We start from the raw sequence: 22,411 nt of genomic DNA on the forward strand, positions 1-22,411 counted from the left end.
TTTAATATATCAAATGCATCTTAAACTTCGGGGGGGGGGGGAGAAAAGAAGCAAATGAAGACATTTAAAGTTTTATTAATTCATTTAATGTAGCAGCAGGATTACAGATATAAACAGAAGAGTATACAAATGTCCAGACCAAGGCAAAGTACATGTTAATAATAGTTCAGATGTATGATAACACACTGGGGTTTGACCTTTATCCCGACTGCAGGGTCTTAAGGCTAGATACTAAAGCTCAAGCTACACAGAACGGATACAACAGAACTGTTGAAGAATGTGAAATCGAAAGCGAACTAGGAAAAAGTGAGCAAACTGATTACACACAAGATACAGCTCACACTATTGGCAATTAACAGTTAATTTATCATGGTTGCTCCTTTTGATCAAGCGTTTCACAGCAACAATAGTAATGTTGACAAGCACATCAACACAAGAAAGCTCTCCATAAAACAATCTCCACTGTCTCGTCCCTTTTACCTCACATGTACAAATCTCATGAGGCATGAAAAACATTTTCAACATAAAGTAACAAACAAGTTGACAATTCACTGGTGAAGCTGCACAATATTATGTTGAAAGTACTCAGTCCTGCGATGGATATCCAAACAGAAAATGCTGAAACTAAAAATGTATCTGTATGGGCTATGGTTAGGCTTGTGTTTAGAAATAAAAACTCAATCACTGAAAAGTGTCCTGATGTTCAACAGTCCTAGAGAATAAAAAGGACACGGAGCCAAATGGCAAATGACACGAAAGGGACACCAGTAAACACAGCAGAGTAACAGTTAAGTTATCAAGGCACACAAAGTTCTGTTGAAAGCATCACAATTGAAATTCAAGATACCCCTGCAGTATATTTCACATTTAAATATACATGGATATTCATTTACATGACTGGAGGACAAAACTGATATTTTGTAAAGATTTGTGTGCTATCTTCACCACCATTAAATTAATGTTTCACATGGGTATTTTCAGGTGGAAGTGGCTATTCGGAGAGTCAGACTGAGCATCCTGGATTGCTCAAAATGAAACAACTGGACGTGAAAAACATGAAATTACACCACGGTCCGAGACAAAACAATCTGACAAATGTACAGTGATACAAATGACAGTTGGTGCCACCCCACCCCCACCCTCTCTGCCTCAAAATATATGTTCTCTAAAACTGTAATTGGTCCGATGTTAGATGTAGAGCAAGCTCTATGTCCACACCATGAGGTAAAATTTACATTCATGAAACTGAAGTCACAGGTTGGCTTTCTGTGTTGGTATGGCTTTAAGAGGCATTACTGTTCCGCACTTCTTCCCGCAACATCATGTGCTCTTAAACTCCCCAAGAGGAATGGAATGCTTGGAAAACATCACTACTGCGCTCTAACCTGATCTACAGTTAATGGATGAGTCAAAGTGCCATTTGAGATGCATGACATAAAATAAGGAGAAAAAAAAACAACACACGCACACACAAGAGAAACCTAGCCCATGTATTATGTCATACAGGTCGGGTAAAGTCAATGTTAACAGTAGAATTAAGTTCCAACATATTTGCTTGATGACCACTTAATTACATTTCTAATTTCAGTCACACACTTCACAATAAACCTGCGCTTCATTTCAGGAAAAACATACCAGCAATGATATTCTGTGCTATGAGCATAAACCAAAAAGTTTAGTTTTACAAAAATACTCTACATTTTGATACATGGATACAAAATTCTAAAAAAGATAAGTTACTTTAAAATGGATCACTAACAGCTGCAGGACAAAATAGTATGACTATGAAAATGTAAACAAATGCATATGTGAGCAATACTATTCTAACATTTGAATTATTCTCAAAAAAATTGGCTTTTCTGATAACGCCAAATTGGCTACTGTTGTAGATATGGAAAGTACAGCAGTGTTATTTTTGCATAAAAAAAATAGAGTAATGTATCAAATTGGTGGAAATGTTAATGAGACGTGAACTGATCCATGAAACAAAGTACCTTTACATATCTTTTATAAATCTTGTACTGAAAACAACATGCTGAATTACTATCCATGTAAGAGCTGCATAATTTAAACGAGTAAGTACAAATGAGTAAACATCATGAGGGCATTTGCAAGGACAAGTATGAGACAAGATGACGGCGATTCACAACAGGAGCTTTGGTATGCCTGGGTGCACTCCAGTCTGACCCCACAACAACAGCCAGCTCTCTAGACTCGACTCCGCTTCAAAACTAACAATTAATGTCAGTGCTATTTGATATAAGTATAAATTGTTATGTACTAACATCACATCAGAAGTGCCCATCACTCCTGCACATAGCACCATAGATAGAATCAAAATGGCGGCCTCTATGTAACAGAGATTTCATTTACCAGTGAGCCCCTGTTCACAACACAAGGGACGGGTACTGGGTGCCAACTTCACATGGCGCCGGCCTGCACGCGGTACCAACACTGAGACAAAAACTTAAATATCTAACACAACACAAGGTAAAACAGTCTCAAGTGACAGATTGAACAGTAAATAGTACAAATAGCAAATACGATGAAAAATCCTTCATTTCAATGCACAAACTAAATCAGTATTTTAGGTGTTTTGTCGATGCGTAAAACACAAAGGCCTGCGTAACCACTCCAACACTGAAAAATGACTGTTGTGGGAATGGCTGTTTGGTTTTTTTTGTTTTGTTTTTGTTTTTTAGACAGACTTGACTGGACCACTGAGACTGAATACAAAGAGGAATTCAACAGTGAGTCGACATTCTGTACAAAGATGTCCTCGACCTCAAAAATATTCAGACATGAGAAAATGTAAAAATGCTTGGATAGGATGTATTTACCTTTACAAAGACGACTGCTGTGTTTTTTGTTTGTTGTTTTTTATCTCGTGTTTTTTAACTGGACGTTTCAGAGTATAAATTCAGCTGGGTCAGTAGAGAGCTGTGGACGGATATAAGGATTAGCTAGAGGTTATAAAGTGCTTGAGATAAAATGTTTATAAAACCACACAACACTCCATTTTCACTAGTGGAAATTTTCTCTCTATCCACGTTAAATTGGTAAAGGTTACCAACTTCTTCAAAACAAACAAACAAAAAGATACACACACTACATAGCTGAATGCTTCTTAAAATTTCACCAAGAAAGCTTCTGCAAACCCAGTAACGAGGATTAACCTTTTGAAAACACTGGGAGGTGCCAAAACGAAAGGCCAAGTCACATTATTCACCAGGATGAATCTCATTTGCGAGTGTTAACAGCCCCTCTTCTTTCTGCACTTGGGAGAAATCCCCTGCAATACCACTAAGCATTGATATCCATTTTGGTGAGTTAACAGATAGCAATATTTAAACTCCTCTCCTCCTTAATACAGTCTGCTCAGGTGCATACTCCAGCCATGCCAGCAAATATGATGGAGGCAAAACATTCTACAAATGTACTTAATTTCAGTCTTTACTCTTAGAGTAGATTTTAGTGAAACTGTTGACATACGCAAACACAAAGGTTAATTAACTGCAAAAAAAAAAAAAATCTCACATTATCCATGTCAAAAGTTTAAATTGAGTGGTGACATTATTTCAGCCTTGTTTCAATGCCAGATTACCTCCCCCTCCTTTCCACACAACAGACAGAAAAACACATCTCATAGACTCACAGTGAAGTGAAGTTTTGGAGTTTCCACACTCACAAAATGAGATTCAGCCCATATCTGACACTTTTGTGCAATCTGATAGTCACTCCATGGTCGGCTGTTTTATCTACTCTGCCTGCTCTCACAGACTCATCTCCATCACATTACGATTCCCCCGTTTCCCTGTCGCTGACATTCTTTAACCCTTTCCAGTTTTTCCACCGAACCTGGTAGGTTTTTATCATCATCATCATCATCATCTCTTAGGCTCACATTATTAAAACACTCTTAAGAAAACACTGCATTTCTGAGACTGATGGATAAAGCAGTTATTACAGGCCTCTCTGATCCTGCAAGAGGGGTAATAACAAAGGCGGATTCTTCAATTCAAGGACAATGGATGTATGAAGGCTATAAGTATTTATAAATATTCCATTAAAACAAGGAGTTACATGAGCTCATAATTTGGGGTTTTAGGTAAAAGGGAACATTAAATTCTTCAATCGTGTGGCATTGGCACAAAACACCACCATTCTGTTTGTTGATGTAAGGATGGATAACTCTCGGCTACATATCACTCACTCTCCTTAGTGCCCACATGGTCCAAACATATATCACTGCTTCTGTAGGCTTTCCAGTAGGTCCTCGATTTTATTCATGTTGGACGATGCAGATATCGACGCCTGCAATTGATTCTGTAAGCTGCTCTGTATCTGGGTCTGTAGATTGGTCTGCATTGGAGTCGGCAGGCTTGTTTCTATGGTTGCCTGCAGACCAGACTGCAGAGCTGTTTGTGTGTTTGTCTGCATTGCGTTCTGTAGGCTGGTCTGCATGGCATTCTCTAAGCTGGACTGCATTTGTGCCTGGAGGGTGTTCTGTAAGCTGCTGTGCATGGTGGTCGGCATTGTGGAGGCAGCTTGGCCCATGGGCTGGTCCAACAGAGGCTGCATGTGACTGGAGTTTTGGGACTGGGCCTGAGCTGGCAGGGTGGGCCCAGAGGAATTGAGCAGCTGGGGTGAATCTGAGAGGAAGAGAAAATGGAAGAAATCACTGTGATTAAATGGTAAGTAAAGGTATTGGCAGTGGCATTCAATACAGTTCTTAACTCAGATTTACCGTACATCAGAGGTGGAGAAGACCAAAATCATCTTACCATTCTGGATGCCAAACACAAACAGGTTGGCCTGTCCTTGTGGAGCCACATTCCCACCCACAGTTGTCTGGAAAAGCTGCTCTGGGGGCTGCTGGCCAGGGTTGGCTACCACACCCACACCACCCTGTACCACAAAGATGGTCGTGCCAGGGGCTGGAGCCTGGTTGTTCAGCTCCTGTGAGCCAATAGTGCTCTGCAGGCTGGACAGAGACGTCTGTGGCAAGAACAGCTCCACGGGTTGACTGCTCGGCACGTTGCTGGAACTGGGGCCCACTTGCATTGGCTGCTGTTCTTGGAACAGGTTCTGCTGTTGGTTCTCAGAGGATGTGGAGTTGCTGCCTGAGGAGCTCTGGTCTTGGAAGGACATGGGCTCTGCTGGGTCTGGCTGGGGGATTCCAACACTAATGCTCCCCATGGGGGAAGCGCCTTGGGTCTGAGTGCTAAAGAGAATAGTTGGCGGAATAGCCTGGGGGTTTAAATCTGTGGTGCAGAGGAGGAGACCTGTTTGCTGGGGTTGGGAAAGCTGACTCTGGGGGACAGGGTTAGGCTGGGAGTGGTTTGGGATATTTTGGAACAAGGAGCCCTGCTGGCCCATTGGAAGCTGCGGTGGCTGTTGCTGGTTCTGCTGTGGAGACTGCTGCTGCTCCATAGGGGTGCTCTGTTGCTGCATTTGGGAGAGCTGAGTTTGGGGTTGGTTCTGAAACATTGCAACAGATTGGGACTGGCTGTTAGATGTCTCCATGGAGGCGATGAATGCCAGCTGCTGTGGCTGTTGTTGGGGCTGGGGGTTTGGGGACAGGTATAGGGTTGACCCTGTAGGCTGCTGCTCTGAGTTCAGACTGCCACTGGCAAGAACAATCTGCGCGTTCTGAAGCAGGGCAGCCTGGACCTGCTGTTGGGAGCCCTGGGTCTCAGCCAGGGGCCTGGGCGATTGAAAGAGCTGCTGTGGGGGAGATGTGTGGGACGGAGGCTGTGTTGGGAAGCTGGTTTGGATGGTGAGCAGCTCTCCAGCCTGTTGAAGGAGGGACACTGGCTGCTGTATTTGTGGGGAGGAGTGGATCTGGGGCTGAAGCAACTCAGCCTGAAGGTGTTGCTGTAAATTCTCCAACACCTGCTGCTCTTGCAGTTGTTGTTGCTGTTGTAAGTTGCTCAGCGCCTGATTCTGCTGCTGCTGTTGTAGCTGATGTTGCTGTAAATTGGTAAGTATTTGATTTTGTTGTTGCTGATCCTGAAGTTGGATGTTGTTAAGGACTTGCTGTTGCTGATTTTGTTGCAGCTGTTGTTGTTGCTGTTGAATATTCTCCATGATTTGTTGCTGGTCTTGTGGCTGTAATATAAGTTGTTGTTGGATCTGCATGTTGCCAAGAACCTGCTGCTGTTGCTGCTGTAAGTTTTGCTGCTGTTGTTGATGCTGAAGGTTACCAAGGATCTGCTGTTGTTGCTGCAGTTGCTGATGCTGCTGAAACTGTTGCTGTATTTGTTGTTGTTGTTGCTGTTGTATCTGTTGTTGCTGTATCTGTTGCTGTTGTTGTATCTGTTGTTGTTGTTGTTGTATCTGTTGTTGCTGTATCTGTTGCTGTTGTTGTATCTGCTGTTGCTGCTGTATCTGCTGTTGCTGTTGTTGTATCTGTTGTTGCTGTTGCATCTGCAGCTGTTGCTGTGGCGATAGCGAATTATCTGTGGTTCCCAATCTAAGGCTATTCATGTTCTCCTGGACGTGCTGCTGCAGGGAGTCTGCAGAGGGAGTGGGGCTGTACAGCACAGAGTTCAGCTGCTGCTGGGCTACAGCCGCCTCTATAACCTGCTGGAGCGTGGTGTTACCTCCAGCCTGTAGCTCCCTTACTGCCCTCTCCAGCTGTGCAACCCCTTCCTGGGGGAATAAGGGAACCTGTGACTGCTGTGGCTGAGAGGGAGTTGCTATCTGGGGCATGGCCACAACTACAACTCCTTGGCTATTATTGGAACTCTCAGGCGGTATGCTGTCCTGAGGGTCTCTGAGGAATTGCTGCGGGACTTCTGGTGTCACAGGGGGGATTGTAGTATCACCCGACACTGGGAAGGAGGTTGTGGGGGCAATGTCTTGCTTTTGCATGGTGCTGAGAGACTCCAGGCTGGGGAAGACAGGTGGCGCCTGGGGAAGCTCCACATCTTCAGGTTGTAGGGGCATTGGGCTCTGAAAGGATTCTCCACCTGAATGAGGACTAGAGCTGAGCTCCAGTGTCTGCTGCACCGCAACAAGAGGGTCAGGGGAGGGCTGAGAAAATAAAGGAAACAAGAGTGTTACCTGTAACTGAAGTTCTGAAGTAGATATTTCTGTTCTGCCTTCTTGAAAATGACTGGTATCTTACCTTGAAGACGTCTGTGGCTGGTGGATTGCTGGACACTTCCATTGGTGTGTCCTCTTGCCGTTTGGAAGGCGGAGCAGAGCTGTCAGTTTGCTCAGAAGATAAAGATTTGATCTGGCCATCAAATATACATGTCTTGACCAGGGAAGGTCCCTCTGTCTTTATTGTTGGGACATTTGAGTTATCAGCTGTGGGTAAGAGTGGAAACAAAGGATAGCTTTGTGTCTTTCAGAAGAACAAGTGCTTATAATGATGTTTTGTGATTTAAGTCATTGATGAAACCTGGCATTCACACAACCAATATGTTGATTCAGACAACCAATGCAGGTTAAGTTCTCCCTCATATAATATGGTCACAGTATCTTAAAAATGGGATTACCACACACATAGACTGGTAGCAGTACCTGAGTCTGGAGTGTAGGTGAAGGGCTGGGCGTCATGTGATCTACCAGCATTGGTCATCACGAAGATTCCCACAGAAACGGGAGAAGAGATTGACAGGTTGTGAAACGGAGGGACTGTCACTATTAAATGGTTCTGAAAAACATTGGAGATCCAAACGGGCAATCACATTTTCAGTAAAATCTCTTAAAGAATATGCTCAATGAAAGCAGGTGGGTTTGATTAATTCAAGGAGAAACAAGAGTATACACATCATTCAGGCGCATCTACCTGATGGAAAAGGTCCATGTCAATCTTTGCTTCAGCTTGCCAGGAATTATCATCTGCAAATAAAACAACATATGTTTCTTCTTCTGCCCATCAGAGGATTACAAGCAGAAACCTTTATCCAAACAAATTACACTGATATACAACACTGACAACACCAAGCTGGCCACACTACCTGCAATATTCTCCTGGAAAATAACTTTGGTTCCTTTGAGGAAGTTCTTTCCGATGATAAACACTTCCTCTCCTCCTCTCACTGAGCAGCTGTGAAGACTCTTCTTCAGGATCTCTGGCACTCCTGCTGGCTGGGCTGGAGAATGAAAGAAGAGTCAAGGGATCAAAACTCACATGACATCTGGGCTAATGTTTACCAGAGGGCATGTGGAAGACAATAACAAAAAGAAAGTTCCACAGTCTGATCATCCTAAATGCTATGTTTGACGAAAGCCTCACTCCAAACATCACTGGAAACATAGTCTCATAAAGACCTATGGCTCTTTGTATTTCTTTAGACCAGTCACAATCGCCTTGGGCAGCACTAAGCCCAGGATGCAGCAATGATGCTCTTGCAAAATACTGTCTGGGGGGAAACTGGTTATGGTTGAGAGGTGAGTGCTGGCATTAAAATGAGTAAATACTTGGAAAAGAAAATGCCACATAAAAGATTAAAAAACATCTTAGCATGTGGGTTGCTAGCTTGGATGTTGTTGTTGTCATTTCACACACAGCCCTAAATGTGCATAAAGGTCTTGCTATTCATGACTAGTCACATGTTGTGTCAGAGATTTTGAAAATGGTAACATGCTTTTAAGTAGGCCAATGACAGGTTTATACCCACAGTCTACATTCTGTGAGCCAGACTACTGGAAACACAACTTTCCCAGCATTTAGCCTCATGTGTCCTGGCAGTGGCTGTTACCTTTGTAGCTTTAAACTGATGTTTTCTGTTTTTTTGGTTGATTGTGTTCATATTGTGCCTGAGCTACTTACTGCAGAGGATGGGTGATGAGGTGGCCTGTAGAGTAAGGACTGATCCATCAGGTTGGGGGATGTTGACTCTGAAGGCCAGCCTGGCACGTGTGCTCTTCTTTTTGGACCCTGCCACACCAATACGTGCCTCCACATCTGCATTACGCAGCTTCAAAATCCCTACACGGTCCACCCTGTAGGAACACGAAAGAATGGGAAATACATGACAAGCACGCTAAGTACTTGTTCAACGTAATCACAGTCTAAGTATTAACTGACCCAGAATTATGCACAGAGAATAACCCCTTACGCGAGTGTCATGTCATTGCTGGGCTCCAGAGGGATCTCAATAACAGTGGTACCCTCTATGTCCACCTCCTTGCAGGCTGTGGTGTTGCGTCCTGTCACTCTGCATGCCTGGTAGAAACCGTGAGGCTTTACTCTGCCTGCATCATTTGCCACAAACACCTGCAGCACAACTGGTTCATTCACGCCTTCCAACTGGGGACAAAAATAGAAACTGAGTGTAAACAACTTAAATCGACCCCCACTTACAATAGAAATCGTAACATTATAAAAGACTAAAGTTTTAAAACCAATGCACACTGGTCATGGAGTAATTTCCTGATCCATACTAAGTGATGCTTCCTTACTAAAGCATTCATGAGAGTGCGCACTAAAACCATGCATACTGGAAGGTGCAATATAATGTGTGGATGCTGGCCAGATTTGCCAGAAAGAGATCTTTTTTTCTCCTTGGATGGATTTTACAAAAATAGACAAAGGGAATACACTGCATAAGGGAAATGTTCAATTAGTACATCTTTACTGTTATCATACACGTGCTCTGATGAATTTCGGGGCAATTTCGTTGAGCGCTTCATACTTTACACACATTAACAGCTGGGAGCAGCTCAGCACAGCCACCGTTTTATCTGCTGGCCACTAAGCAGCCCCAGTGGAGCAGTCAAGGGTTAAGTGCCTTATTGATAAATCAAGGACTGGCACTATTCCTTCACTTCCTTTCCCAAATGTATCAGTAACAGGTAAAATTACTATTGGATGGTCTAGCGTTTAATCGTTTGCCCTCTTAAAATGGAGTCTGTTGTTGATTTGTTACACAGAATATAGCAGGCTACCCACTGAAGCTTTTGAAGAAGCTAAAAACAAACATGCTGATGGTTATTGGTTGGTGAGTGAATGCTTCTCATGTGTCTGAACAGGCATGAGCATTCTCTTGTGGCGCATGGTGCCCCACACTCTATGTCCTGTGTATTTTTGGCCTTATTCAGTCACTTCCAACTTAGGTGTTAATATTTCTCCTGTGTCAAGAAGCAGCTGGTGGCCCTCTTTGTCACACCTTGACAGTGGGGAATCCCTGTTGTGTGCGGTCTTTGACAGAACCTCTGCTGCCCTCAGTCAGATAGCGAGCTCTGTGCTGGGTCTCTGGCTGCACCAGGATCTTTAGCTCTTTCCCGTCACTCCTCGGGGGATACTGAGTAGACAGTGACCCACCCTTCACTGCAGTTCCCGACTCCAGAGAGCTACAGGGCAACAAAAATCACATGATAAAATTAATGTGACTTTTAGAAATCCAGTTACCCCAGACAAAACAAAGTGAAATGCCCTTCACTGTATTCCTACAGAGGGACAAGCGTACTCTGAATTAAAATGCTGACAGAATGTACATCTGACAAGGGTCACCCCACCTTGCTATGGGACTGGTCTTGTCTGTGCCCAGCTGGGATAGGACAAAGTGAGGAGCCTTGGCGCTATCAGCATCAAATACATCCATGCTGTCCTCTGGATGAGCTGGCTTAGGCCCAGGCCGCTGGCGAGGGGTGCGTTTCCTCGACTTGCGCGGCACCTCTGTATTGTCGTTGTAGGAGATGGAGCTGATCAAGCTGAAGTTGGAGACGGAGTCATCTGCCCACATGCTGCTGCTGTGCTCTGAGTCTGGACCTGTTGGACCAGAGGCAGCAGGCTCCTCCTGGCAAGACATCTGGCTGTCGTCAAACAGGTCCTCAGGTGGTGGGGATATGCTCAACACAGGTCTCCGCTTTGATGGGGTGTTCTGAGGCTGCTGGACTCCTAGCCCTGACAACACTCCTGACCCTATGTCTCCTGTTGCAGTGTTTGCTCCACTGTTGCCTCTGCTGGGGGCAGATACAGCACCCTCCATACCTTGAATCTCTGAAGCTCCAGCTCCATCCCCTCCGGTGGAGTGGAGATGCTGGGGAACCTTGAGATGGTCTGAGGATGAGGTAGAGGAGCCAGCGGATGGGGCTCCCATGGCCAGGGATGGGGCAGAGGGGCTGGAGGTGGAAGAGGTGGCATCTGTGGTGGTATATACAGATAAATAAGTTAGTATAGATGCTCAGCACAGTGCAGGCTAGCAGTCCCATTCAAGCAGCTGAATTTGTGCATGATTTGTATTGATTTCCCCTCTTCCCAACTCTAATTTCAACAGACTGTTGTGGGTTATATGCTCTCACTGTGCATGCGAGAGCTATCAAGCATTGATCAAATATTCTGAAGTTAAAGTTGAGAAGGGTACTATAGGTCCCACAATGTTTTGATTCCTACAAAACCTTTCTCAATTAAAATCAATGTGACAAAACTGACATGCTTTGTTTACAAAAACAAAAGCAAGCTACAAATTGTTACATACACATTGCCAGAAAGAAACATAACAAAATCTGGTCAAACTTTCTTGTACAGCCAAATTTGCAAGCTGGTAATGTGGCGCCAAATTAAATTTGCCAGGGTTGCCAGGGTTACAGTACAGTTTGTGCAATGTGCATTCAGTAGTAAACAGTAGTTTGCGCATGCCAATTGGAAGATTTGGTTGGGACTGAGCGTAGCCATGGAGACAGAATAAACAAGCCTCTGACCTATGGAGCAGTGAACTGCAGACCATTTTATATGCAGACACTCCCTGCCTCAGAGGGAACTTCCTGCAATAAAAACGAGACAGCCAATGAGCAACAAGAGAGCTGATCATTCAAGATTCAACTTCTGTCAATCAGTAAATTGGATGAGTTCATGTGCTGAAGAAGGAGTAACTTTTGAAGTTGATCATTTATTTATACACATTTTGAAGCACGTGTATTTGGTTAATGATGATCTGACGGACATTACAGTAGTCATGCTTTTGATCAGCACTGCTTAAGGCCAGCTGGGTCAGACAGGATAGTTAAAGGGTAGCGTTAACAAAAGCGCTCTCTCCGACGCTGTTGACCAGTTAGTTTGCTCTCTAGATTAAAGTCAAGACTAGAATTCTTTAGGGATTTAGCTGATGTTGGCTGCCCTGAACCATGATCTAAGATCAGACCATATTCCTCTGGTTTGCTAATGATATCTAAAAGACAGTCCAACGATTGCTAGGGGCAACTTCACTGTTTCATAAAGAGACAGAACCTTCGTAATTAGCTGATTTGAAACATGGGAGTTGTCGTATTAGCTGCAAAGCTCAAAAGACCTGAATAAATATCTGATGACCTTCTGTTGTATGCGTGTTTAAAAGAGTATGTGTGAATGACAAATGTGCATGGGCTATTTCTGCTTTAGGCAAAATATTTAAAAACAAAACTCGTGAAAATTACAATGACACCTTCAGAGAGATTCACTGATGCGAAAGTGCTAATACACAGACTCTAGAACACAATAAAATGTCATAACATGAGGGATGTCTGAGATGACTGCTTAAAGCCAAAGGGTAGTATTGGATCAGCAGCACTGGGGTGTTGCTGCATCTCTAATGCCGGACCACCTAAACAGATTTTTAACTGCCTAAAAAGCTGAGTGAAAAGAAAGCACTGAGCACAAGCATCACAGGGGGAAGTGCTGCTGAAAAAAACAGAGTGAAATGAGAAAGAACAAGCTATGTTAGCATGCTGTTAATGCAAACTCGCCATTTCTTGGAGCTGTGATTCAGAGCAAAGCTTTCCATGAAGAGGACTGTGTATGACTTTTATTACAAAGAAGACACTGAGATTCACTCTCACTAGTGAGCTATAGATTTGTTACATAATAACTCAGTTTAGAAGTTGGTTTGAACTTTATTCAGCAATTTTTAATATATATCCTTTTTTTCAATCAGTCAGTTTTGTAAAGTGGTTTGATGAGGAGCTGCAGGCACTTAATGCAGTTGTAGTTTGGGTGACTATAGCCCCAACACAGGGTCAAGGCAAGCAATGCCCCTTCCCATGCTGCTGCTAGGATTATAAAAGAGTACCTAACAGGATCACCTAACACCAGCATGTCAAACAATCCAACAGATGGGACTAACTGAACAATGAAACAATGATATTCACTGATTGGTGGTTCCTGTAATTCAGCTTGATAATTAAGAAATGAGAATCCCAAATTACACTTAAATACAGTTCGAGTTCAACTGTAAAGATCACCTTTACCACTCTGTCCCCAACCCTTAAATTGGTACCAACACAGCTTTGTGGAACCAGTGAAAACCTTGATATACCCAAAGGAAATCTAATATGTCCGTGCCTTGCTATGCCAGCAGAATTAAAATACTTTCACTGAAATATAAAAAGCATCATAGCTCATATAATCTCAAAGAGTCAAAAACATTGTCTCAGAAACTGTCGAAAGGGTGAAGTTGCCCCCAGACACTAATGCAGGCCATTTGAGTTTCTTCACCCCTACTGTTTTGGGGAATAGTTTGGCAAGGGGAAACTGATCCCAGATCATGGTTTTCATGGACTGAGCAGGTAGCTCACCTGAGGCCACGGCTGCAGAGGGGGGAGGTCCCGCCTCTCCCCCACTCTTCTGGCTCATGGTGGGTGGATCTGTCTGGGTGGACGACGGCTGGAGCTGGAGCTCTTTGGGAAGGAGGTCATATACCGACTCTGTTATAAAGGATGAGCAGAAGAAGATCAATTAGATTCTGAAATATCGCTTTATTGTTTATCACAGGACCACGTAACTAAAAAAGCTTGTCCACTCTTCACAAGTGGAAGTTTTGCCTGAAAGGGACAATTCACCCAAAATCAAAAATACATGTTTTTCCTCTTACCTGTAGTGCTACTTAAAAATTTAGTGTGTTTTGGTGTGAGTTGCTCAGTGTTGGGGATATCAGCCATAAAGATGTGTGCCTTCTCTCAATTATAATGCCACTAGATGGCACTCAGCTTGTGGTGCTCAAAGTGCCAACAAAATATATATGTAAAACTCAACAGCAACATCTTTTTCCAGAAATCATGACCCTGTTACTCAAGATAATCCACAGACCTTGTTGTGAGCAATTTCATGTAGGAACTGTTTTCCTTCTACCAAACTAAACCGGCCAACCCAATCACCATGCAGAGTGAGGCACGCATCTGCTCACAGGCGAGAGGCTTGTGCTCATGACAGTGTAAGATTTAAATATTAATGGCGTCCTCCTCAGCTGAGCTTTAATGTTAGTTACCTAAGTGGTGCTGGATGAGCCATAAAGAGACACTGCTGTTGAGTTTTTCGATTTATTTTTTGCCGCTTTCAGCACCACAAGCCAAGGGCCATCTAGTTCCATCATATTCAAGAGAAGGCAGACATCTCTACAGCTGTTATCTCCAACACTCTACAATTAACACCAAAAAAATCTAGATAGATAAATAGCACTACAGATAAGAAGGAAAATATGTGTTTTTGATTTTGGGGCGAACTGTCCCTTTAAGCCTGTTCAGAAATGAAGCCCATTGAAATCACAAACCTTTTATGGTAAAATTAGCCCCCATTTTTAAAAGGAGGACAGAGCATCTGCTTTTGCCATCAGTTAACTTGAGATGGTGTGCTCACAAGCATACATTACTATGTGCATATCATTGTCCAGTGCAGAATTTCCTTCATATGCAGTGCCACTAATCACAGCTTGACACAGGCTCCAAAAATTCAAAAAGACCCAATTTCTCTTTTGAAATACGGTCAACAATTTCTTCACAAAATTTAATTGTCAGTCGTTAATTTCACTCATAGTAATGCAGTCCAGGTGGTTTCTCACTTGGTTGGATGTGGTTTGCTTCTCAAAAATTAGCAGAGGCAATCCTGGAATGTGACTGTAAGCAAACCTTGGTCTCATGATCAGAGTTTTTGACATGTAGCCTATACAAAGAAATTCTGCTGTCAACACTAACACAAGGCAGGATATCTTATGATGAACTAAATTAGCCTCTATGGGGTTTAGTGTAATAAGACCTACAGAGACATTCCTTGATATTTGATAGTAATATTCCTAGAAGTCTATAACCAACACTGCAGCTACACTGGAATAAACTGCGTCCGTTGGCAGATCAACACATGATTAGGTTGTCTGGTTGCTAAGAAACAGGGACCCATCAAGACCCTGACATGGATATTTCAGCTGTGCATCGGTGGCACCCAGCATGTGTAGTAGTCATCTGACACTCTGCTATGACTTAGCACCAGCAGAATGGTGAAACTGACAAGACACATGATCTCGCACTTCTGTGACGTCAACAATGCTGCTGAGGGAGTGACAACACAAAGTCACCACAGTTCACACAAAGAGCTGCACAGTGCTCCAGTTCACACAGGCAGGCAAAACTTATAGCATCAATGCGGGCCAGCTCCATGCTCCATTGTTTATCCATCACTAATCTGTCTTTAAGGGATAGTTCCCTTTGAAAATACAATAAAAGTTGTTTATCCGTCCACAGGGCTTGGAGATGTAGCCTGCAGCAAATCCCATTACGGCAGAGATGAATAGCATTTGGGTCATGGTGCTCCAAGTGCCAAAAAAATTACATATGAAAAACTCATCTGCAATGTTTCTCTCCAAATAAAGAAAGGTGTTGATAATTCAAAGATTTTGATGCGAACGGTGTCCTGTGCAGGAAGAAAAATACAGCGCAGCATAGTGATAACTGTACACAATGTAATCTGTAGACTATTGTCAATAACCAGGCTGTTTGAATGAACAGTTCCTCTAAAACCGGACAAACCATGACAGTGTATTTACACAACTTCTAAAATAGAAAGTCAAACAAAAGATCTCCATTAACCTAGGTGTCTTGGATAAAAGCTCATATAATAAACTTTAATGTGGCGTAGAAGCAAATAGCAAAGTGTGCATGATCCTCACGATAACCCTCCATCTGTGTCTGTTGTGCTTTGTTCATAGTGTGAAGAGAGAGTCTTTGTGAGAGTCTTTGTGCAAGGATGCATTACAGATTGACTGGCAACCCGACATGACCTCAGCCTTGACTATTACCCTTTCACACAGGAGATGCGTGTATGATGCGAGTCCACTGAGTGCATGTGCAACCTGCCTGGAGCCCATTCATGCGCAACCAAGAGCATGCCATTCGCATATAACGAATGTCGTCACCATTCAGACACTCGCACTACATCTGCAGCATACCCAAAAACAGACTTGTATTACATAATAAAGATAACAGAAATGCCTGTTCACTGAGCTGTGCATCTTCCGACCCAGATTGGGAGGAGGGTCACAAAGCCAGGCTGGATGACATGCATTTGCTGGATCAAAATGAGTCAACACTAGGTTTAACTATGTCTCTATGCTGGTTTGAATAAGTCACTTGCTCTCCCCGTGTGATTGCAGATCACAGAGCAAAGCAGTACAAGCACAAGATGATATTTTCGATGGATCAGTGGTGCTTACACACATATCCTCCCTGTGTACAGTATTTACCCCAAACATTCACATCACAGTTTGTTTAAAACATTCTCAGTAATCCCCCATAGAAAACCTACCCAAATGAATGTTACAAGATTAGATTTTATAGTGTCAATATGGAACAAAACTGCCATGAAGCTTATCGACCACATTTGCCTGCCACATATTGAGCATACTTGTTCACATGTGGACTATTAGGTTCAGTACAGTTACATATAATATTTAGTCTACTTATCTTTAACACATAAGGCTGATACACAGTGCAAGCACAAACTGGTTAACATCCATTGATGCTCAATCATTCATGCTATTTGGATATGTAAATTCACTGTCTGGATTTCATTCAGTGTTTTGAATTTACTCATGCGCCAGACTGCCAAGGGAGGGGACAGTAGGCAAAACAGTGTTTGTACATACACGTGGTGTGGCTTGTGGTGGTCAAAAAATTAAAGAAAAATAATCAACACTTTTCTAATGCTGATTCCAGTAAAATACTTAATTATTTTGCTTTTAAAAAAATGTTTCAGCCTAAGAAAAAAAAGCCAAAGATTTAAAATGTAGGTATTAATTGTTGTCAAACAGCTGTATACAGAAAGAATCACATTGTTTGGTGCTAACTTTCGTTACTTTATGATTTTGTATATTCTATTTTACCGTCACATTACATTTTGGACTTAAAAGTGTTTAGCTTTGAGACAAAGCTCTGTTCATCAACTCGAAAACATTTAACACTATCAAAGTCCCTCTTATTTTCCGGGCAGAATAAGGTGCTTCCTCTGAGCTACGGCGTATCCTTGCAGTACGGATCACACGTATGATTTCTGGCAAGCGGTATTATTGTTGGCGCAGCTGTCGTAAAGACAACCGGATCACTTTCCGTTTTGCTCAGAGCCTGGCAACAGGGCTTTATTTTGAAGGGTAGAGTTTCCACATTTACGTTGGTTGTTCCACCATCTGCCATTTGCGCTACTGGGAATAACAACTGCAAAGAACTTACATTGATACTCTTTAGTAACTGGGGATAGCTACTAATAGCTACAAGCAAAAACAAAAGCGCTATTCTCTTCCTGTTTTGGTTGCACAATGGCTGACACACTTCCTCTTTGTGGTAAATTAAGCCGTCATTTGTGCAGGAGATCGTACTCAGTTGCAGAAAGAATCACATAGTGAAAGACAAGCTAAGAGGGAACTAATATGAATGGAGATGGTGTCATTATTCTGTAGCCACATTGTGCAATCTATATTAACTTCATAATGATAAGTTAAAGCAAAAACATTGTCTGTTTCCACTTCAAATGGCTTTACAGTGAACCATGTAAACATCTTAGTCAAATAGTTTGATTGACAGAGGAAAGGTTACAAGAGAAAATATGATGCTGGCCCTGACACATAAACCTCAGTTGACAAGAAATATTAAGTTTAGCTTGCCACTATTCCCAGTTGGATACTGGACACTGATAATATTCAGGGATTTTGGAGTTGCTCTCCCTTGTTTTTACATAAGTCAGATGACATCTGTATAAGTTTATGTGCAGCCTCTACAAGCTTGCCCGAGTATGCCCAAAAAAGTAGGCTGCTACACACTAGCCAGCCAGGGGGACGGACTGAGTTAAACCTACACTTAGAACAATTAAATTACCTCATCTCAGAGTTATGCACTGCTCGCATTACACATGCCTTAAAGGTTTTGCCAAATGGCAAGGTCACCAGTCCATTTTTATTCTTTGCAGCTGGCTCGGGGATAAGACGGGGGATGACAGATGAATAGACAATACATGAGGCCTATGTTTTTGTTGCAAATGAAAAAATATGCAGACCAAGAATGTGTCCCAGTGCCCAATAATGGCTCCCTTAATTACAATCTTGAACTCGTAACAATATGCTCAAGCCAGAGTGCAGACAAAAGAGCTACTCACTGCACTCCAACCACAAAGAATGCCATTTTTGGCTATTTATGCCATCTCTGTTTACCTTGAAAATGAATTATACAGGCAACGGCTGGCTGGATACTGTATTTGGTTCTCCATGCCCCAATTTATGTATGATGAAAAAAAAAACAAAAAAACAAAAACAGATGAGTGGTTCTGGCTTAAGATATAACCTGATTACTAACTTGTACATGCCGTTACAACGATACATGTCATATGTATTTTGACCTCTCTAAGACACAAGCTGTGTGCAAGTCAACCTAGACTGAACTTAACCACTGCACTTGCTTACAGCAGTGTAGTGAATAAACAAAAAGACATGGGTGTGTCAATAAAAGTTACGAGGCAGCATGCTTTTAAAGGATTATTTCCAGGGGGCACTTTCATTTCTTCTCATATGCCTCAGGTGACTGACAGTAATTGGAGCCTAATGGATGCATGCACCGAAATGAAGACATTCACTTCAGAGGCACACTGAAATAACAATAGAACAGAACTCACATTTCTTGTTTAACGTCATGAATTCAAGGCTTCAAAGGGTTATTACAGTAATGCACAAAAATGAAAAACGTACACTGTAGAGTTATTCTACGGTCAGACCAAATCATTTCAGAGCTGCAATACATGTCCGTGTTAGTCTCACACAATGGAGTCTAATCGCACACACTGATGCTACAGTTCAAGTTTCTCACACTGATAAGTTGTGAGACTGTTTTTCCCCACTGACTAAAACTAAACTGTCTTTTTGTATTTTCAATCCATCCATCTAACACTTGGGAAAAAGGGGGAGCAGATTAAGATAATATAGAAACTATGTCATGAAATATTTCTGTGATAAAACAAACATGCAAAATCGCATTATGTCTCCACTTTAACTTGGAGGGGAGGAAATATTGATGTCAAATAGATAACCCTTTGGCAAGTCTCAGAGCAGCACACATTTTTTCTTTTATTGAATATTTTACAGTGTTGGGAGAGTTGTGAGTTGTGTTAATAAATAAATAAACCAGACTTCCTTCTAAGGATGGATAGCAATAATTATGCTACAGTGAATGCGGCAAACAGCTAATCAAAAATTAAGATATGGGTGACTGTGTGAAACTAATAAAGTGGTTTTGAAAATTATTTTTTAATTATATATTGTTTGACAACCATGTCTTCAAGGTCATTTACATTAACACATAGTTCACATCAAATCACTGTCATTTGTTTCAGTTTCAGAGCTGGAAGAGTGTACACATCCTAGAAGATGATCCTAGAGTGAATGTAGGCAAATGTGGTCTGTGCAAAAAGACCTGGCACACAGTTAGTTATTATATTATTAATACATTACTATAATTATTTATTATTTTATTTTCCAATTAAAGAGATCAAGGTTCAAGTCACTACTGAGGTTTCACATCCTGTGCCTCGTTTTGAGCCAAAACCCGCTAAACGGTACAATCCTAATCCGGCAGGCCAAAAGGCAACTTGGCCAGCTGTCCCGTCTCTAACTTACAATTTGATATACAAGAGGTCTCCTGCTAGATCGTTGATGAGCACGTCTGCTACCTTGACCCCAACACGGAGCACACACCCAATTGCTGAGATATAAATAAACAGTCATCATGTGATACAGTGTGACCATATGGCAGGCTCAACTGAGCATTTCAGGGTCACATAGCAGCGCTTTCTCCTAGCTCATGGGCATCCTATACATAGCAGCCAGACAGATGTGAGGACAGGAGGTCCAACAGCAGCCAGGTAAACATTGCACTGGGTATAAATGCTATTTTTCTGACCATCAAAGTGTGGACTAAGTCTAAAACCAGGTGGTAAAACAACAGAGGAAACCCTGCTGTCCTATCAAAATGCACTAATCCATGCATCTTAGTTTAAGGGCAGTGAGCACAACATACAAGGCTTGCTCATGAATAAGCAATAGCACATCAGATGCCAGTGTTGAGTAGCAGATTAACAGACTGTTTCCTCACACATGAAGTTGATACACTTGCTAACAGGAAGGAAATTAACCTGCAGAGAAAGTGCTGCTGCAAGCCAGCACAAGTCCACTCACCCAGCTGCCCACAACAAAAGTTAACGGTCTAGCTCCTAATTGATGTAGCAACACCCTCCTAACAATAACAGTTAGCTGACTCGTGTCCAAAGCGTATTATTAAAATTTGGCACAAGCGGCCCCAATGGCAGCTCCCCCCTTTAATCTGACAGTGAGACTGCCATGCCCTGAGCTTTCAAGTGCCAGTAGCTGCATTCTTTCTGTGTAACCAGAGAATGTGAGGAGGAAAACTCTGGCTCAATTCCACCCATAAACCAAAACAACAGAGGGACTGTCACCCAACAAAACTAAACAAGGAGCATACACAAAACAGCACGCATGTACTCGTCCTTCTCTCGCGATATAAACATGCATCCACACAGTCACACACACACACCCCTCTGCAGAACCCCACTAAGACTTTAGGACGATAAACCAGTGAACAATGTGGTGACTGGAAACAAGCGACCTCACGTAGCTGTGGCTAGCTAATACCCAACATAACACCAGCCATCAGCCCACTGAAACACAAATCAAACCACATCGATATGATCTCAAGTATCCCCGTTATAATTAGACGAGCAACCTAGCGTATCATAGTCCTCCACGCATGTGACATGGACTGCTAACCAACCAGCTACTCGCCAATGCAAGAGCCAAATGCAGCTAACTAACTGAGCTAGCTAGGTTGGCTAGCAGCAGAAAAGAAGCTAACTACTGCTAGCTAGCAGCTTAACATGAGCCATCAAGACATTCATATTACTTCCGATTAAACCAGGGCAAACGGGTTAGTGTCTTCATCGTAGCCTTTATTTAGTAAAATCTTACCTTTTGAATATAGAGATTTGGGGGAATTGAGGTCGAGATCCGAGCTAAGGAGGGATATAAAATCAGAGGGCATCGCAGCGCTTCATCGAGGGGAGGGGAAGCGGACACTCTTTAGTAGAAACGAAGTCGGCAGCTCTTGGCCAATAAATATTGCGTTTTACAAGCGGAATGTTTTAATAGACAAAGTAGTACATCGGAACAATGTTAAGGCGACAAAAACAAAACTTTCAATATCAAAAAACCGTTAACTGGCACGTCCCACGTTAGTGTGTGTGTCTTTGCTGAGAGGAGACACATTTCGTGCTACGTTGAGACGAACACACACAAACACACACACACTTGCCTACAGTTGGTCGGCCCACCTCCTAGCCCCTCCCCCTTCTACTGCCCAGGGGCATGCGCTGTGGCCCCTGGATGAACATACAGTGAACCATCATAGAGGGAAGTAATGTCATTACACTGCATGGTTTGTGCTCATAGTTCTGGGTCACCTGAATTTAATTTATATAATGTACATCTCGGGTAGATGGACCAAGTGTGGCACAAAGTTAGAATATGTTGTAGACTTGGAAATACACCCTAAATCTTATATGTAGGCCATATTCTGTCCCATCTTCCATAACAGGTATCTTCACATACTGACCCAAACATTTCCGTAATGTCCCGACATTATATTTGTCCAATGAGGAACTGTGTATAATTTAAGGGGCATGTGTTCCTTCCTGGTTTAAATCCAGGGTGCGGACTCGAACCCTGGATGGGGCAGCCCTTCTGCGCAGAGTTTGCATGTTCTCCTCGTGTCATCCCAAGTTTTCTGCGGGTGCTCCAGCTTCCTCCAACAATCCAAAAACATGCAGACTGGGTAAATTGGTGACTCTAAATTGTCCATAGGTGCGAATATGAGCATGAATGGATGTCTGTCTTTGTGTAACTAAGAGTCGTTGTGGGGGTTTTTCTATTGTAGATTGAGCTGTTTATAGCTACATATGGAGGGGGTCCCTTCCGCGTAGTTCACCATGTTGTTCTACAGTAGCCCAGAATGGACAAATCAAACAGTCTGGCTCTACACAGGACCATTTGCTTTTTCACATTTTTGTGTCGGCCACCCTAGTTCTCCTACATGCTTGGCACAAGTTTCAGTCCTGCAATCTCACCACTAGATGCCACAAAATCCTACACACTGAACCTTTAAA

General features: G+C 42.7%; 1 protein-coding gene across 2 annotated transcripts; it reads right to left on the reverse strand.

Moving 5' to 3' along the window:
• Nucleotides 1-70: 70 nt before the first annotated feature.
• On the reverse strand, nucleotides 71-21,541 carry nfat5a (nuclear factor of activated T cells 5a). 2 transcript variants are annotated; one of them, XM_049573903.1, is made up of 12 exons: nucleotides 21,219-21,541; nucleotides 13,510-13,638; nucleotides 10,477-11,104; nucleotides 10,128-10,311; nucleotides 9,078-9,268; nucleotides 8,789-8,961; nucleotides 7,974-8,108; nucleotides 7,802-7,854; nucleotides 7,534-7,666; nucleotides 7,133-7,317; nucleotides 4,785-7,038; nucleotides 71-4,652 (listed from the first exon to the last, which is right to left on the reverse strand). In XM_049573903.1, the coding sequence occupies exons 1-12, from the start codon at nucleotides 21,289-21,291 to the stop codon at nucleotides 4,246-4,248; spliced, it is 4,545 nt and encodes a 1,514-aa protein (XP_049429860.1). In that variant the 5' UTR covers nucleotides 21,292-21,541; the 3' UTR covers nucleotides 71-4,245. The 2 variants fall into 2 exon arrangements, with proteins under 2 accessions (XP_049429860.1, XP_049429861.1); XM_049573904.1 differs by lacking the exon at nucleotides 21,219-21,541 and adding an exon at nucleotides 11,662-11,724 and having other exon boundaries at nucleotides 13,510-13,643.
• Between the last annotated feature and the right edge of the window lie 870 nt (nucleotides 21,542-22,411).

The sequence above is a fragment of the Epinephelus fuscoguttatus genome, linkage group LG4, assembly GCF_011397635.1.
Source record: "Epinephelus fuscoguttatus linkage group LG4, E.fuscoguttatus.final_Chr_v1".
In the NCBI taxonomy this organism is placed as follows: Eukaryota; Metazoa; Chordata; class Actinopteri; order Perciformes; family Serranidae; genus Epinephelus; species Epinephelus fuscoguttatus.